This window comes from Pteropus alecto, unplaced genomic scaffold (assembly GCF_000325575.1).
Source record: "Pteropus alecto unplaced genomic scaffold, ASM32557v1 scaffold155, whole genome shotgun sequence".
NCBI classification, from domain to species: domain Eukaryota; kingdom Metazoa; phylum Chordata; class Mammalia; order Chiroptera; family Pteropodidae; genus Pteropus; species Pteropus alecto.
The window spans coordinates 12429245-12447275 of NW_006438113.1; the positions used below are offsets into that span (position 1 = coordinate 12429245).

At 52.6% G+C, this 18031-nt stretch overlaps 1 protein-coding gene across 1 annotated transcript in view; it reads right to left on the reverse strand.

The window, feature by feature from the left end:
* Positions 1–18031, reverse strand: part of LOC102896542 (cadherin-23) — a 320558-nt gene that overhangs the window by 80452 nt on the left and 222075 nt on the right. The window contains exons 12-14 of the mRNA XM_025049321.1: positions 3107–3112; positions 1001–1150; positions 354–512 (exon numbers count right to left, since the gene is read on the reverse strand). Of these exons, the coding sequence (XP_024905089.1) occupies positions 354–512; positions 1001–1150; positions 3107–3112 (315 nt within the window). The remainder of the gene's footprint in view (positions 1–353; positions 513–1000; positions 1151–3106; positions 3113–18031) is intronic.

Sequence of the window (18031 nt, forward strand, 5' to 3'; positions counted from 1 at the left end):
GATGGAGGGCCACCCTCCCCAGAGATGGCTGATACCCGTCCCCACTAGAGAATGCTTCCAGGGCTCCTGGCCCACCCAGGCGCAGTCCCTCTCATGGACAAGGCAGAAAACCAAAGTGTCCTTGGCCCAATCTCATCCTCTCTCAGGCTGGCCCCTTTTCCACATTGCTGCCCTGGCCAAGACAGCCCCATTGAGAAGAGTCCAGATGCCTTCATACACCAACACTACTATCTCTGGAGGGTTAGGGACACCCCCTTCTGTGACTGCCTAGACTCCATGGGCAAAATCCCTCTGGCTGCCTCTCCATGGTTGGGCCTGAAGCTCGGTGGCCCTGCAAGAGAGTGGGGACTCACCAGGACTGTCAGCACAGAGGTTCCCACGGTGACGTTCTCATACAAGCTGATGTTGTACAGTGGCTGGCTGAAGATGGGCCGGTTGTCATTCTCGTTGATGAGGGTAATCTTCACCTTGGCATAGCCCACATGGTCAGGCACACTCTCGTTGGCAAAGAGCTGTGTGTGTAGAGCAGGGCCTGGGTGAGCTCCTACATGCTACCTGAACCCTCATCTCCATAAGTCTGCCTAGGACAGGGCCTTTGCTGGTCCCAACCCAGAGCACCTGTGTGAGTCACTGCTCATCCCAAGTGTGTACTACTGTGAATCCCTGCATCATTGCTCATAGGACCAGGGTGGCCATTGGTTCTGCTAGGAGGGAGGGGCTGATGGGGGGTTGGGCTGGCAGGGGCTGGACAGTAGAGTTCCTGCTGGGTTTCTGAGGCTGTGACAGTGCCTGGTAGAACTCCACTCAATTCTTGGACATTTCCTTTTTCTTGTAATGGGAGGCTCGCCTCAGCCCCTGCTGTAGCTCAGCGGGCTTCTCTGAGTCAGATCCACAAGGAAAGGTGGGGAGAAGTGGAAGGGGGGTTTAATGGGATGGCGTGATCCCCTACCTCACCTGAAAGCCCACCACCCAGCCAAGGAGACAGTGAGTGAGGCCTTACGTCAAAGTCGTAGCGGTCCACGGTCTCATAGTCCAGAGGGATGGCCACCCGGATGCGAATGTCTGCCTTCCCTTGTACAGAGGTGGGGGAGATGATGAAGTGGTGGGAGTTGTTTCCCACCAGGTACACCTCGAACATGCTGTTCAAGCCCTGGGTCAAGAATGGAGGAGAAATCAGTCAGCAGGGGTGCAGGAGGCCAAGGACCTGAGTGCAGCTGGTGGGACAGAGCTGCTTTGGTATGGTAGGTAGGTGAGGTGCAGGGGCTGGAGCAGGGCTGTCTGACCTCTAACCCCCAGTGGCCCCAGCCTCCTGACCCTTCCCCTACCCATGTCTAGGCCCTCTAAAAATCTCCAGCTCTTTTTGCCTTCATCATCCCGTTGGATGCCTACAACATCCTTGCAGGTGGTTTGGTTCATCTCTTACTCCTTTACTGTCCTCGAGATCCCAAGTGGGAGGGATCTGCCAGCTATAAGACCCAGCAGGGAGATAGAAGAAAGAGATCAGAAGGGAGTAGAGGGGAGAGAAGGAAATGTCTATAATAAGTAGAGGGGAGAGAGAGAAATGTCTATGATAAGTAGAGGGGAGAGAAGGAAATGTCTATGTAAGCCTGGATAGGAGAGGGCACAAGGGACAGAGAAGGACACTGCTTCTCCCCATCCTCCCTCTGAATCAGGGAGAACGCTGTCTTGGAATGGGAATAATCCCACTGGCTGAGTGGCAAAGTAAATCTGTGTGGCCCCACACTGTGGCCAGCCCATTGTGGCCTGGAGGACACTGGATCCCAGACTGCCAGAGCTACCACACCCTTCACAGGTTCTGCTAAGGCTCAGCAGCTCAAGTCCATAGTTTCAGGTGATGGGGGTAGGGGTTGCTCACACTAGGTCAGGTGTTTCTGATCATCTTAACCAGGGTCAGGGCTTGCGGAGCCCTCAGATGCTGCCTGGCTCATCCTCACACAAAGTGTGTGTGATGTCTCCATGCTAGCTAAGTCCCCAGATTAGGAGGCGGAGCCACTGATGAATATGGGAGACACGGCAGGAGTCTGGCCTGCTCAGAAAGTGATTCAACCTCTTCAATTTCCTGCACAAAAGGGAGGATTACCCCCAAATAACACTCCAACCTAGACGGGTAACCTGTGGTTTGTAACCAACCAGTCAAGAGCCTCTCCTGAGCCCTATTGCAGATACCCCGTAGGTTACTGATCTGGGCTCTCAGTGGCCCCTGTTCGTCCTCCATTACCCACCCTTGGCCCAGTCCCCAACACAGCCCATCTATGCACGTTTCTGTGGAGCTGGGGGCTGGGAAGGGAAGTATGCCTCTCTTCTTGGTTGCCCAAGGATATTGAGGGGCTCCCTTCTAGAACCTGTTTCTGCTGAGAGGGGGACAGCTGAGCAACCCAGAAGCCTGGAAATGATGCTAAGGAGTTCAGCCAGGAATGACACCCTCAGCAAAGGAAGAGGTCACTAGATTCTTACACCCTGGAGCTATCCCATAGGCATTCAAATATATTTGTGGAATGAATGCATGTTAACATTTACCTCTCAGTCTCTTGAGTTTTTTTTTTTTTCCATTTACAACTACAAATTATCAAAACAAGGGCACTTCCTATATTGAGCCTTTTCTCAGGGCCTGGAAGTAAGCCCATGCCCTGTCACTGGTTCAGTGGGTTTGAATGGGGAGATGGGAGGGGAGCTCCCTTAGCCTTTCCTGCCAACCCTGGCATCCAGGCAAGCAGCAGGGCCTCCAGGGCCTCCAGAGCCCCCAGCCCAGAGCGGCTCCCACGGATTGTGCAGGCAATGCTCCTCTGGGCCTGTTGGGCTGTGCAGTTTCCAGTTCTCCCTGGCGTGGAATCCACCCGTCAGATGGAGAGGATCAATTAAATGCCCGAAGGGGCACTAATAGCCAAAGCTGGCGGAGTGTGACAGCTCTGAGCAGGTGACACTAACACCTCTCCCTCCCCTGGACCTGGGCCCCTCCACCACAGGACCTGGAGGCCTGAGAGGGTAGAGGCAAGCTGAGCTGTGCCCAGATGGAGCAACACCCGCTAAGAAGCCCCCTCCCTGCGGTGCCCACCATGCTGCCCCAGCCCTTCCCAGGCTCACTTACCAAGTTCTATCAGTGGGAGTCGGTCAGTCAAAGGATGTGGAGACAGAGAAGGAGCCGGAGAGGTATGGAGGGGAGGAAGGAACCAAAGAGAAGAGATGGTGAGATCCAAGGTCAGGGTAAGGGAGAGGGGCCAAGACGGACCCCAGGAGCACACCCTGCCCCAGAGGAACAGCCCCTTTGTCTCTGATGGGCCACAGCCTCTGGGGGTGCGAGGAGGGGTGTGTGTGTGCACACCAGGGGCTGGGGATGTCTGTGCAGCCCCATACCCAGAGGATGGGGAGGGACACAGAGGAAGAGGTACAAGGGCACGAAGTGGGAGGTGGGCCCAGGGCTCCTGTGTCCCTGAGCTCACTCAGTCTTCACCCAAGGGGGTGAGAAGGGGGTGGGAACCTGGGGGAGGAAGGGCCATGTTCCTGTGTTCTACTCCCAGGAGCCTAGACACAACCCCTGCAGGGAATGACCCCGAACATCGTCATGTTTTAATAGTCCTTATGTAGAAAATGTTAAAGACCTGATAACACAGACATAGAAAATATTCACATAATTCAAAAGTGTAAAAGGCACATGACCATCTTCCTTCCCCCGTTGCCCCAGCTGCTCAAGAGCCTTCCCCAGAGGCAAGTACCATTCCCCTCCTTGGGTCTCTCTCCCCAGGAAACCACACATACGTGAGCATTACGTACCCAAGCCTTCCCTTTTTGACACAAACAGAAGCACACTATGCACATTGCTCTAGGTCAGATTTTTCAAGTAAAGCTATGTCTTTAAGGGAGCCCCCTGAGGCCACAAACTATGTAAGCCTCAGGAGTGTAAACCTGTATGGGAGCAGGCACATAGTAGGTACTCAGGAATAAGGCTTCAGCAGCTTTTCCTCACCCATTACTCTGTGTCTCCTCTTCTCATGGAGCATAGTGTGGAGACAAAGGAATGCTGGAGCTTGGAAGTCCTTCCAGAGGAAATGGAATTCAGAGAGGTTGAATGAGCCACCCAAGGCTGCACAGGTGGCTGGTGGCAGAGCAAGGACAAGCTGCCAGGCTGGGGTGCCTTCCAGGCCAAAGGAGGTGGAGTCAGGGTCTGATGTGAGCATCCCCCAACTGCAGCTCCAGTGCACAATGAGTTACCAAAGAAAACTGGGATGATAACGCTTAGCACATTAGGGCCGAATCTAAGAGAACGCCAGCGGGTGAGCCCAAGCAGGGGAGGCTGCCTAGAGAAGGGCAGTTCTGAACTGAGTTAGAAATAAAGGAAAGGAAAATGGACTCGCAGAGAAAGGATACCAGGTGGAAGAAGTGGCTTTAAGTATGTTCTCAGTCCTTAGCTCAATCAGAATCACCTGGAGGCATTGTTAACTAGATTGCTGCCCTGCCCCAGGACTACTTGATTCAGTAAGTCTGGGTTGGGGCCTATGAATTTGGATTTCTAACAAGGTCCAGGTGATGATGCCTATGCGTGGCTAGTCTGAGACCACCATCTGAGAACCACTGGCCTAAGCAAAGGCATGAGCCAGGAATGAATAATTAACGATAAAGCAGACAATGGAGCCGATTTGCATGGGTCCATGTAGCGAAGCTGGCTAGATTGCTGGGACAGTGTGGGGCAGTGGGAGGCTCTGCGGGTCTCCTGAGTCCCACCAGGAGCACCATCTCGAGGGCTTTGGCATTTTTTCCATGAGCAATGGAGAGCCACTCCACTCTCTGGAGCACAGGAACGCTGAGGTCAAAAAGGGAAGGGGAAACCTGGCAGCCATGTGTGGGTCACGCCAGGACAGCCCTCCTCGTCTGGCTGCACATCAGAATTGCCAGAGGGACTCTAACATGAAACAGGTGCCCAGGGCCACTGTGTCAGAAGCTCTTGTGGGTAGGGCCCAGGCAGCTGCATTTTTTTTTTTCTACTTTACCTAGGGTACCATTTTGCACAGCCAAGGTTGGGAAGACATCAGACCCAAAGGGGTACAGAGAGGCCAGCAGGGGAGAGGCAGAATGGTAGCTTTCCACCCAGCCACATATCAAAATCGCCTGGGGCGTTTTTAAAATATTCCCATGCCTAGGCTGCATCCCAGACCAGGGAAATCAGACTTGTGGGTTGGGGGAGAGGCAAAGAGACCAGACATAAGAATTTCCTAAGGCTCTCCATGTTATTCTTTCTAATGTGCATCCAAGGATAAGAACTACTAGGACAGTGTGGTACAGGGACCAGTGGCATCACCTAGGAACTCATTAGAAATGCAAATTTTGGGGCCTCGCCCAGATCTACTGAATCAGAAACTGTAGGGGTGGGGCCCAGCACTGTTTTAACAAGCCCTCCCGGTGTTCCCCTGCACGCTGATGTTTGAGAATCATCAGGGGGGAGCAAGGCAAGGGAAGAAGCAAGTCTGAGAACGTGCAGAAAAATCAATCAGGGAGATACAGTGGATGAGCAGCAGCTAGAGAAAGAAAGCTGAGTTAAAACCTTGCTGGGCTGGAGGCTGGAGCTGTGACCACAGTGTACAGGCAGAGAGTGAGGGACAGAGGCAGTGACCGGGAAGGTGGTGCTGAGCTCAGTGTAGATTCAGCTTGTGTACCTGGCCAGGAAGGAGCACTGGGTTTCCTGCCCGCTGTGGCTTTCTGGCCCCTTCAGGCCAGGTCTCTGGGTCTCAATGGATGAGGTCTGCTTCCTTTTCCTTGATCGTCTGCTAGCAGCTGGAGTTCACTCAGGTCTGACAATGAAGTTGTCAGGACCCCTTCACATGACTGTCCTGAGACTCTAGGGCCACCTTTTGGCTAAGCCCCCTCGAATGCCCCTTTCAGAACCTGCCCAGAGGGCCAGTTCCTGCTGGGACTCGGCTTGTGATTGCCGGCCTTGCCGATGTGTGGGAGTGATATTCACGCAGTTCTCAGGATCCTCGTATAAAAGCTGCTTCCATTTATCGAGCTCCAACTCTGTGTTCACATACCTTAACCACAATCTTAACAACAGCCCAGTGACATTAGCAACGGGCCACCTCCTTTACGAAGAAGGCGACTGAGCCCAGAGAGTATCACGCGCACAGCTGCCACTGAAGGAGTTGACTTCTGTTCTGACTCCTGCAGTCTCGAAGCTCTTGATCACCCTGCTCTCCCGGCCTCGAGTGCCCCTCCCACTGCACAACGCTGCTCCAAATGCAGGCCCAGGGCCAGAGCACTGATGGACCCCTCCCCTCCCGACTCTCCAAAGGGCAGGAGCAAGGCCCACAGGGATAAGCCCTCTCCCAAGGTCAGGGAACAGAGGCCAAGGGCAGGGAAGCCGGAGCTGGCGGAGGGTGCAACCCCACTCCTCTCCGCTCTGGGCGGAGCCTCCTTATGTCCTTGCTCACTGCCAGGCCCCACAGGGGGCTGCTTGGTGGGGCTAGGAGGGAGGGAGGAGGGAGGGAGGCCGGGAGAGGCAGGAGGCGCTCTTGGAGCTGTTGAGGGGCAATTTTGTTGGGAAGGGAGATAAAGAGGAACATCAAAAGGAGTCCCAGGGTGTGTGGAGAGGAGCCTGGTGGATTAAATTCTGTTCCAGCTGGGAGAGGCGATGAGAAGGCTGATAGCGGCTGCCGCAGGTGCTGGAGACTAGCTGTAGCTCCGCGCTCCGCTCTGCGCTCACCGGGCTGGGGAGCCAGAGGCTGTCTGTGGGGCTGCAACGGTCGGCTTTATTTTTCAGGAGAGGAAAGGACACTTCTTGATCCCCCTGGTTTCCACCCCATGCAGCAAGCCGTGCTTTGTTCCAGGCGACTGAAGTCTTGCAGCCCCCCCGCGGAGGGCAGCACGACAGCCCCAGCGTTATCAGCTGCTGCCAGAAGGGGCTGCAGCCCCTCAACTCCCCCAAACCTTGTCCCCTGCTGCTAGAAGTGGAGGGGTGGCCTTGAGAGCGGTCAGAGCAGGCATTGCCTAGAAAGGACACTCCTCGTCTCTCTGCAGTGACCATCTCTGTGGCTCTGTGAACTGACCCAGTGTTGTTTTTCAACTATTTATTGAGAGTTTATTGTGTGCATCTGTTCTTTGAATGTTTACACCAACCCTGAGAGGACCCAGGGTGGGATTCACACAGGGCACTTTCCCTCCTCTTGTAGGTGCACATTCTGGTTGGCCCCCATGGTGGGCTTGCATGGGGGTGTCCTGGATTCTCTGAGCCTGGCCTGACTTCTGAATATGGCTTCTGTCATCACCCGCCAGCTCTGGACACCAGCACTTCCCTCTGCAGATGACCTGGTCACCCAAAGGGAGAAAGGCCTGGCCCATGCCCCAGACTCCTTCCTTGGACTCGAGGACTGCAGATGCATCCTTCCTTCGTCCCTCTAGCTCTTTCCTGGTCTCCCCACCTCAAGGTACCTCCACGCTGATGGTGGCACCAGTTTGCCTGGTAGAGATGCTCATCTCTCCCCAAATTCATTCTGGGTAGTAGCTGGGTTGGTGACTTAGTGGTGTGATGCAGTGGGAGAGTAGGGTTCAGGGTTGGGGAACAGGCATTGTTATTTCCTAGCTGTGTGACCTTGGGCAACTCACTTCTACTCTTGGAACCTCAGTTTCTTCATCTGTGAAGTGGGGAAAATGAGACTTACCCACAGGATTAAGAAGCAGTGTTGCCTCTTTGCCCACCATGTTTTGTTGGTGACACCTGAGTTATGTTTTCTTACCTAAGACAGGAGGCTCCCCAATGGCGGGAGCCTTGTGTGCCTTTTTCTTTTGTACCCCAAATGCTAGGGAGTCCTCAATTCACCCCGTGAACTACAGTGTGCTCTGGAGGGGACCTTAAATCCTTTCAACAAGAGGAAAGACCAGCGTCATGCAAATGCAGGGTGGACTAGGGAAGGGTGGCAAGGACCAAGACAGTCTGCAGAGTTATAAATCAAGACAGAGATGGGCCAGGGACCCTGTGAGGCACCCAGGGAGCTCTGTGGGCTGGTGGGACACCCTTATCCAAGGCTGGGGACCCGGAGTCCAGAGTTAGGTCCCTAGGGTCAGTGTCACGCTCACAGAAGACCTGTGCAGAACTCAAGCTTGCCAGGGAAGAGCCCTGTGACCAGTGCTGCCAGCCAGCATGCGAAGCCCTAAGCTTCGGTGGTGGCTGAAAGCATAACCTTTGGAGTTAAGCCTGACTCCAGATTTGGGCACTGTGCTTTTAGACTGTGCGATTTGGCACAAATGATTTTACCTCCTTGAGCCTCAATTTCCTCAGCTGCAAAACAGGGTGAAGGATATCTGATAGAGCTCTTGTGGGTGAGCTGCAAAATCTTGGTAAAGTGCCTGGGACGGAGTAAGTGCTCAATAAAGGAGAGTTATTATTGATGTCCTAGAAGGGAGGGAGAAGGGGAGGAGGTGCCCCTGGGGAAGGGATGATTTCTAGCCCTCGGCCAGGAACGAGAGGGGCAAGCAGAGTTGGGCAAAAGTTTGGATGTGTGCAGGGATGAGGGGACCCCACATCCTGGGCAGGGGCTCTAGGTCTTTCTCCCTCTTCCACTGTGCTCTGTTGGTCTAATCCATGCTCTTGAGTGGCAGAAAATCAAAGACCACTGAAGATTCTTTATCACTCCTTTGTCCATCCTTTACTTAATTAACCCCAAACAGACACGTCAAAGTGAACATTGGCAGGAGGCCAGACTCTCCTCACTCCTTCACCTCAAAGCTGGCTGCTTTCCCCTCCGGACCCCCACATCTGGGGGCGGGGGGACCGCGATTCTCTGGCCTTGCCTCTCCGGGACAGCTGTCTCAGGCCCACTGACCAGGCTGCCCACTGTGAAGTTGGAATCCAGGGATGATGGGAAGGGGACCTGCAGCGGTCAGCCCCTGAAACCTGCTTCAACCCCCAGGGACCTCCCAAGTTTCAGAGTCCAGGAGAACTGATGCTGGCACCTCCCTGGCAATTCCTGGGTGAGGGACAACCTTCGGTCTCCTCCCGTTCCTCCCATCTCCTCTGTTCTTAGGCACAGAGTCCCAATTCCAGGGACCCAGCAAAGCCCATGTCACACAGCTGGCATCGCCCTGCCAGTCTCTTTCTCTTCTGCATTCCAGGCTTGTCTGGTTACCAGAGCCTCAGTTCCTCCACCCCAGGAGTGGGCCACCTCTCAGGCCTGCCTCAGGGTGAAGGAAGCTGCCCTCAGGTCAGGCTCTCGGCCCACCCACACCCCCTTCCCAGGCTCCTCCGTGGTGTGGGTCCCGAGCAGCATGGGCCTGAGGCCTGGAACCCAGTTCGCTCCTCTCTCTGTTGCCTTCTCTCTTCCTCCTTTCGCCTGTTTATTTTTTCCCTTATTTCCTCTCCTCTCTTTCCTCTCTCCGATCTTTCCTTCTTCTATCCTCCTCCTTGCTCTTTCTTCCCTTCTTTCCCCGCTCCCCTTTCTCTTTTCCATTTCCCCTTTGTTCCTTCTTTCCTTTACATCGACCGCCATCTCTTTTCCCCTCTCTCCTCCTCCTCTGTCACCCTTCCTCTGTTTCCCCGTTTCCTGCCTTCTCTCCCCCTCCTCCATCCCTCTCTGCCAGACTCCCCCTCCTCTCTCCCAGGTTATCTGCCGGATTCCACACACGCCTGCACAGACGGGATCAATCCCAGGCTGCCTTGCCTTCAGCTTATCTCTGCTCCAAATGATTGATTTTCCCTCTTTAAGAGTAATTTGCTGGTGAATTCCATGTATTGCAAAAACCCTTGTGAAATCTAATTCAATCCGATTGGCAGCTGGCACTTTGGGGAAAAACTACTAGGGAGCTGTCAATTTCATCGCAGGAACGTGAGTATAGAAGATGTGTCTATAGAAGAGGGTGAGAGGTGGGCAGGTGCTCCTCACCTGCACGTGCGCCCCTCCCCTCCCTCCCGCAGGAGGGATCTTGTCCATTGGCCCTGCAGCCAGCTCCAGCTCTTCCAGAAAACGAATCATAATGTGCATTAGGTACTTGCATTAATGTAAATGAGGGACAGGTGCTTTCGAATTCTGTTTTTTCTAATTTGAAGCCCACCGCCCCAGTTCACTATGGGAATCTGACACTTCATAAGGCCAGCTACGCCTGACCACCTGTCTATCTCCTTGACTCCCCCCTCCCTTTTACCTGGGTAGAGTCCCAAGTCCAGGAACCAAGCAAAGGCCATGTCACATGGTGGTAGCTCAGCCACGCTATCTTTCTCCTTCACATTCCAAGCTTGTCTGGCTCAGAGGCTCAGTTTCTCTACCCTGGGAGTGGGTCACCTCTCAGGCCAGAGTCAGAGATGACGGGGCACCAGCTGTCCCAGTTTGTCTGGAATTGAGAGGGTTCCCAGGACCTGGAACTTAAAATGCTCAAACCCGGGTAGTCTCAGGCAAACCACAAGAGTTGGTCCCCACCTCCACCAGCCATGTCTGACAGCCCAGTAGGGGTCAGTTGGCACCACTGCCCACGAAGGTGATGCGCTTGGTGTGGAAAACAAAAGGTTGTAAGCATCTAGTTCCAACCACACCAGCCCGTGACCTACAAGTGCTCCCCAAAGGCTGTCCTGACCTCAGAGGCTCAAGCCCCCATGCAGCTCTCACACAGGAGTTAGTCTTTACCAGTGAGAACGGGCGCACAGCTGACCAGTGGCTCTTACTCAGCTCTAGTAGCCACTGTCTGGGTGGGTCCCATCTCGGGGGGGCGGTCAGAGGTGTCACCTGTGTCCACCAGATACAGCAAAGCTAACTGTTCCCATCCCCAGAGTTGGAATTGGCCACTCTGACCTCATTTCTCTGCCCCAGACCTTTACGGAGCAGAGCAATCAGCTGGGTGAGTACTTATGGAAATGAGGTAGCTTTAGGGGGACTGGCCAGGAGGGCTAGGCTCCCTTTGATAGTGTCTGTGGGCATGGCCAAAGGGCAAGCTTTATGCGGAAGGCCCAGGGATCACAGGGACCTTTCAAGGCCCACACATACAGAGGATGCTGTCACGGCCACCTGGACTGGTAATTCATACAGAGGACGAGGAGGCCACGTAGGATTTATAAGGCCTGAGCTCTTAATTGCAGGACATGTTCCTCTGCCATACTGCAAGATTCCAAGGAAGTGAAGCCATGGCTCTCTCTTCCTTCTCTCCCTCCCTCCTGCATGAGTCCCTCTTTGAAAGGCACCTACCCCAAGTGGAAAGCTTAACAGTTCTTTCCTTGTATCCCCACGATACAACCTGGGCACACCTCCCAACACAGGTGGCCACTTTTCTAACTTTAAAGTCTGCCTTTCTAATCAGAATTTGCCAGCTTGTACCTCATTCCCACACCTGTTTCAACCCCCCTCTCTAACTCTACTGGCATATTTTGCACTGGAGTTTTGGCTGGGGTTGGGGCAGGGGGCTAAAGTGGGATTAGTGTTCTCAGAGGTATAGGAAGGATAGTCCAAAATGCAGGAAAAAGGGTTTGCATCCCAGTCTGCCCCAAGGCTAGAATTGTCCTGCCCCTCCCTCTGGGGAGGATCACAAGACCTGAGGGGCAGGGCCACTGCAGAATGAAGAAGAGCCTGGATGGCTGGCCCAGGGGCCATTCAGCCCTCTGCTTTCTGGCCAGGACCTCTAGGGTCCTCAAACAGAGGAGCTGGGAGCTGGGCCTTGCACTCAGCAGCTGCCTGACTCTGTCTACTTACAATGCTAATACTATTTCCCTGTTCCCACAGAGAGAGAAATGTGTGGCCAGGCAAAGAAATCTAACTGCCTTATGAAAATCAGGAAGAGAACTGCCTGCTGCTAATCCTACCACTTTGTATTCCTCTGCCTCTTCAATAGCAAGACCATCTTCCCCGTGCCTCTGGGTCACAGAGAGGGGGCTGCGAGGGCTAGAGGGGGTGGGAGAGGAGGAGAGACCCCCAGACCTGACATGCTTTGTGACCTCAGGTAAACTGCCCTCTCTGGGCTGCCTTTCAAAATGAGGGATCCCACTGCCTTTAGGAGGCCTGGAGGACAGAGCTCATGATTATTTAGAGGCTGTGAACCTGGGAATCTTGGCATCCTGAGAGCCAAAAGGGAATGGGTGATTTTTATCTCCCTCCCCTTCTTAACCCTCTGCCAGGAGGAGCTGCCTGGCCTTGAGTCCCTTATCCTGTGAACAAAGACACCACAATGCCTTAAGAAATAGGTCCTGGGTTGGGACAGGATGCTGGGTTCTAGGCAGATGGGTGACCACACCTGGTGATAACCCCACATGTTACTTAGCTGCCTCTGGATGTCCCAGAGTCAAACCCAGGCACAGCTGCCCAGGCCTGCAAAGAGGTCCTCCTTCTTGACACACTTGACACCTTCCAAGGCACATATGTGTTGGCTACACAATAACTATGATTGAATGGACAAAGGAATAAATGCATGAATGAATGGGCTATATGTGTGTTTATCTGCAAATGTATGGGGGATACATTTGCAGATAGAGACAGGAGGAAGGGTGGGAAAGGGGGCAAGAGAGATGATTAGATTCAAAGAGAAACTGACAGAGAAAAATAAAGTAACAGAGAGTATGCAGGGGCGGGTGGCGAGCACTCAGATGGGGAACTAAGTTTAGGTAAAGATAAAAGGAGGAAGGCCGGGCCGCTGCCCAGCAGACTGGTGTCAGATGATGGTAGTTCCCATCTTCTTCTCCTCCTAACCTGTCCTTTTGAGCTCCTGGCATGCCCATCACCGGGATTTCTAAGTCTAGCCTCATTTCAACCCCTGCCATTCCCACACACCCCAAATTCAGTCTCTGCCCATTCGTACTGTCTGCCATCACCCTTGGTCACTGTCCCCATTCTCCTGGTGTCCAGATGAATCAATTTAAAGCCCAGCTGAGGATCACTCATGCTCAAGAACTATCAATGGCTCCCAACTGCCTACGGAATTAGGTTCAAACTCATTATGGTGCTCAAGGCCCTCCAGCCTATCTTTCTGGCTTTATAGGAGGGTGTATATTATATGCTTGCCGAATTAAATGACAGTGAGAGAAGGATGGTGCTGAGTCTAAAAGTCTGTCAGTGGTGCTATTTATGCTGGTACCTTTTTACTTCATCTTTTTTTGCGGGGGGGAGGGTGGATTAGTGGAGAGGTCTTCAATAATTGATAATTTCTATAATTATCAGTGAAATAGGCATTTTAGGGTGTACGGTTCTATGAATTTTAACACATGAATAGTTATGTTACTGCCATCCCAACTAGGATACAGAACAGTCCCACCACCCCAAGAACTTCTAGTGCTATCCCTTTACAGCAGCGGTCTCCAACCTTTTTGGCACTAGGGACGAATGCTCCTGTGAGAATCTAATGCCTGATGATCTGAGGTGGAGCCGAGGCGGTGATGCTAGCATGGGTAGTGGCCGCAAATACAGATGAAGCTTCCCTTGCTTGCCTGCTGCTTACCTTCTGCTGTGTGGTCCGGGGGTTGGGGAACCTCTGCTTTACACTCACCCTTCTGCTACCCCAACCCCTGGTCATCACTGACTAGTCCTCCATCACTATAGTTTTGTCTTTTCGGGAATCATGGAATCTCGCAGAATGCAGTCTTTGAGACTAGCTGCTTTCACCTGGATAATGCCTTTGAGATCCCGATTCACTTCACCTTAGTGGTCTGCTTACCTAAGCACAGTCCCATCCCTATGGGATGAGTTAGCACATCTACGGGGCGTGCGGAGCTGAGGGGTGTCCTGCTTCCTTCTCAGGGCTGAGCCATCCGTGTGCCAGCAGAGGGCTTTAAGGCAGGCAAGAGAAGAGGTCAAGTGGAGTAATAAAAGAAAGAAAAAAATCCCTGGTAGGTCTGCTCTGAAAATGTTGTCGGATTTGGACATTGCCTAATGAGGGCAATTAAGAGTCATTATGCTGAAAACATAAAAGTAAACACAGATTTACACACAAACCCTTGACTAGTGCTGGAAGTTAGGGCAGGCTGCCTCCTCCTCCTTCTCCTCCTCCTCCTCCTGAGTTCTGCCTCTTCACCTGCTAGGCGCCCCCTCCCCCAACTGCCGCAATCATTCCCCTAACCCTTAGTGCTCCCTTTTGGTCCTCTCTTCCCTCAGGTGTGGCTGCTTGTCAGTGTCTTTGCTGGTCCATCCTCATCTTCCCTCACAAGAACCCTGGGGAGCCCTGGGGCTGCTCTGGCCCTTAGCCCCGCTCTGTGCTCTACCCACACCCTGGTCCCAGGTGAACCCAGCTAGATCTGTGGCTTTAAATACAATCCAGATGCTGGTGATGCTTTACATTTCCATCTCCAGCCAGGAGCCACACAGTGGTGGCCAGCGCCTCCTTGGCTCATAGAGGCTCCTGTTAGATTTCTAGGATCTAGGAGAACCAGCTGAGGTCACATTGATAGCTGGAGATGAGCCCTGGTAGCAGCATTTACACCGCAGAAAGCACCAAATACTACAACTGAGGAACCCCTCCCTCTACCCCAGAATGGCCTGTCGGACATTTACCAGCCTTTCCTCTGCCTTTTCGGCATTTCCATTGAGATGTCTAACAAGCATGTCACACAAATATGCTGAAAGCTAATCTTCAGATTCCACCTTACCCTCACCATTGGTGAAATCTACCGCTTCACCATTCAGGAAGAACTCCATTTTTCTAACTGTTCGCATCAAACGCCTATGTAGTCATTCTCAACCCCCAACCCCAACACATCTGCAAATCCTATTGACTTTCCCTTCAGAACAGGTCCAGGGAGCTGACCACTTCTCGCTCCTCCACAGCACCTCCGATTACTGTTCTCGCCTCCTAGTAACGGTCTTTCCTTGTATTGTTTATTCACCTTGAGCAGCCAGAGTGTCATTTAAAAAAATTGTTTTGGAGATAGAATTCACTGTTTTAACCATCTTAAAGCACAGAATTCAGTGGGTTTTAGTACATTCATGATATTGTACAATTACCACCTATCTAGTCCCAAAACATTTTTATCACCCTAAAAGGAAACCCCCTTACCACGAGCAGTCACACCTCATCTGCCTCCCGCAGCCCCTGCGACCACTCATCTGCTTCCTGTCTGTGTGGATTGGCCTGTTCTGGACATTTCATATAAATGGAATCATACACTGTGTGGCCTTTTGTATCTGGCTTCTTTCACTGAGCATAATGTTTTCTAGGTCCATCAGTGTAGTAACACGTACCGGAACTTCCTTACTGTAATGGGTGCATAGTACTCCACTGTACCGAGATGCTACATTTTGTTTATGCACTCATCAGCTGATGGGCATTTTGGTGGTTTTCACAGAGCGTCTTTTTGAAAAGTCAATCAGATCAAACCACTCGCTCCCTGCTCACCACCCTCAGGTAGCTTCCTGCTTCACTCTAGTGAAAGCTAAGCCCTGACAACGCCCAGCCCGTCTGACCTGCTGTCCTAGCCCACAGACCTCTTTGCTCCTTCTCAACGTGCAGGCACATTCTCGCCTCCGAGTCACTGTGCTTGTCCCCTCTGCCTGAAAAGCTCTCCCTCTAAATATCCACATGGCTCACCCTTCATTTCACTGGGGTCCCTCTTCCAACGTCATCTTATCAGAGAGGCCCCTCTGACCCCCTCCCCCTTCCCAGAAATTCCTTAAACCCCTTGCCCTGCTTTATTTTTCTCCATGGCTCTCATCACCACTTGACATGATACATATTTGCTTGTTTGTTTCTTTAGTCTTTCACCACGGGAACATAAGCTGCCTAAGGGCTGGACTTTGGCTGTTGTGTTCACTTATGAATAGTACCTAGAATCACATCCTGCATAACAGTAGGTGCTCAACTAGTATTTATGAAACAAATGAACTAATGAATCAATTTCGACCTTCTGCTCAATGTGAGAGTCCCTCTTGGGTATCTCTTACTTTTTCCTGCCTCAGGCCTGTGGGCACCCACTACCCTGCACGCTTCCCTAGCCATTGTGTGTCTTTTGCTCTGCTCTGTGACTTTTTTGAGAAGGTTGCTCTCTGAGCCTAGTTTTGCTCATGCAAGAAAAGCAGAGCTATCTGCCTGTTGACACATGACTCAGGGCACATGTCAGGACGAGGGAGAGGAAAACATGCTCTGTTCCATCTAATCCAGGATGTAAATGCGTGACAACCTGGACTTTGAAAACTCCTTCTCACTCTCAAAAAACAGACAGTAACAAATGGAGAAACTGAGGCCTGGAGAGGAAGAAGGGTCTGCCCTATGCCTTCACGGACAGAGTGACAACACAGCCATGAAAACTTACCTTGCCGTGAAAGGCCTCCTGTCCCCTCCCACCACATCCCTGCACCAACATTCCCTTCCAGGCGACAGAGTCAGCAGGAGCCCAGGAGAGCGGGGCTGGGTGCTGGCTCTGGGGAGTAGGCTCCGTGCCCTTTTGGGTGACCCACTTTTATCACAGCTGCCCAGCAGGATGCTTCAGTCCCTGTTACTTGTTGATTAGGATGTTTCACAGCCCTTGCTCATAGTGATGGAGTGAGACAATCAGGCACAACTCCCAGTTGAGCTGTGCTTAGCCCTACCCTTTGAGACAGGAGGACAAAGAAGATACACCATCGATTGCTGTCAGGGCCTCAGTGGGAGGTGGCAGATGGGGCAGACAAGGAAGTGTGGGAGGGTGAGACTGGACTCACCAGTACCCATGGTGAAGGGGCACCGTAGTGGGCATGAAATAGCCAAGAGAGAGAGGAAGAGAGATAGTGGATGAAGTTTGTTAGTTCTGCTTCTGCTCCCAGTGGGAGTCTTCAGGAAGACCAGCAGCTTTTAGGGAGCATGACTCTCGGAATAAAATGATTCCTCCTACTTTCCGTCGGTGCCAGTCCTGCTCGTCAGCGTGAGTGGTGGTGAGTGTGGGGAAGGAGACTACTGCCAGGGAGCTGGGTAAAAAGGGAATGATGCCACAAATCTAGTACTGTGGCCAAGGGGCCCCAGCCACAGTCACTGGGGCAGGGACGGGGTGAGGAATGGACCCTGGCACTACAGCTGCCAGATGGGCTCTGCCTACTTCACACCCCGATGGTGCTTCTGGGGCCTGGTGTAAATAGCATGCTAATTAGATTTACAGATGAGACTAAATTAGGAGGTGTCTGAATCCTGCGGAGGACACCCTCTGGTCCTCAGGGAGGTTGGAGCTTAGCAGGCTGTAGGGAATCACACCACGGGATGCAGCCACGCACAGAAAAATCCTCATAATCATCATTCTCATAATAAGAGCCTCAGCGAAGGCAACTGGGGAGAAATTAATGGGAAAAAGCACAGATGGGGCTGCCCTGCTCCCCCTGGCTTCCTTTCCAGAGAGGCTTTGCTTTGAAGTCAACAGATATTTTCCTGGAGAGCCTAATTTTGGGGGAGGAACCCTAGAAATGTGAGCTGAAGCTGTGAGACAACAGAGGTCTTGCAGTCGGACCCCTGCCCACTGCCAGGAAGCAGGGGGGTAGGGTGGGGATGGGATAAAGGTGCAAAGGCGCTCACCCAGGCACCAGGGATCCCAGGTACCAGCTGTGCTGACATTGCTTTGGGTGGATGCTTAACCCCTGCTATGCAACAGAACCACAAAGAGCCTTTTAGAAATAGGAGCAGCCAGGATGGACACCCAGGCTGGGGCAATGGGGAATAGGAATAAGGCGATGCTGACCTCCACTTCCCCATGTGCCTCACCTTGGTTGCTCCTTGGACCAGAGCCCTCATCCCCTATCTCCTCTCAGCTTTACTTCACTGATGAAATCACGAGCTGGCTGAGAGGTACAGAATGTTGGAAGATTTCCGATCACTTCCCAGTACCTCCTGGGGAATTCAGTGGGAGGTGAGTGATTTCCAGCCAGATCTGAGTTACCTCCCTAATGGAGGGGAAAGAAGGGTCTGGATAATTGGGTAATCATACATCCACAGAGACGGCAAGAACCTACATCTGCTTCTATGGATGCTGGCAGCCTGCCCTTCCCTCTCTCTCCCACCTCTCTTCACTTCATCTAGAGTTTGGTTTCTAGTTCAAATTGCTTTGGAAAAATAGGAAAACAGAGGTCCATGCTCTGGGTCACATCAGCAGGTTGGAAGAGTTTATAGCAGC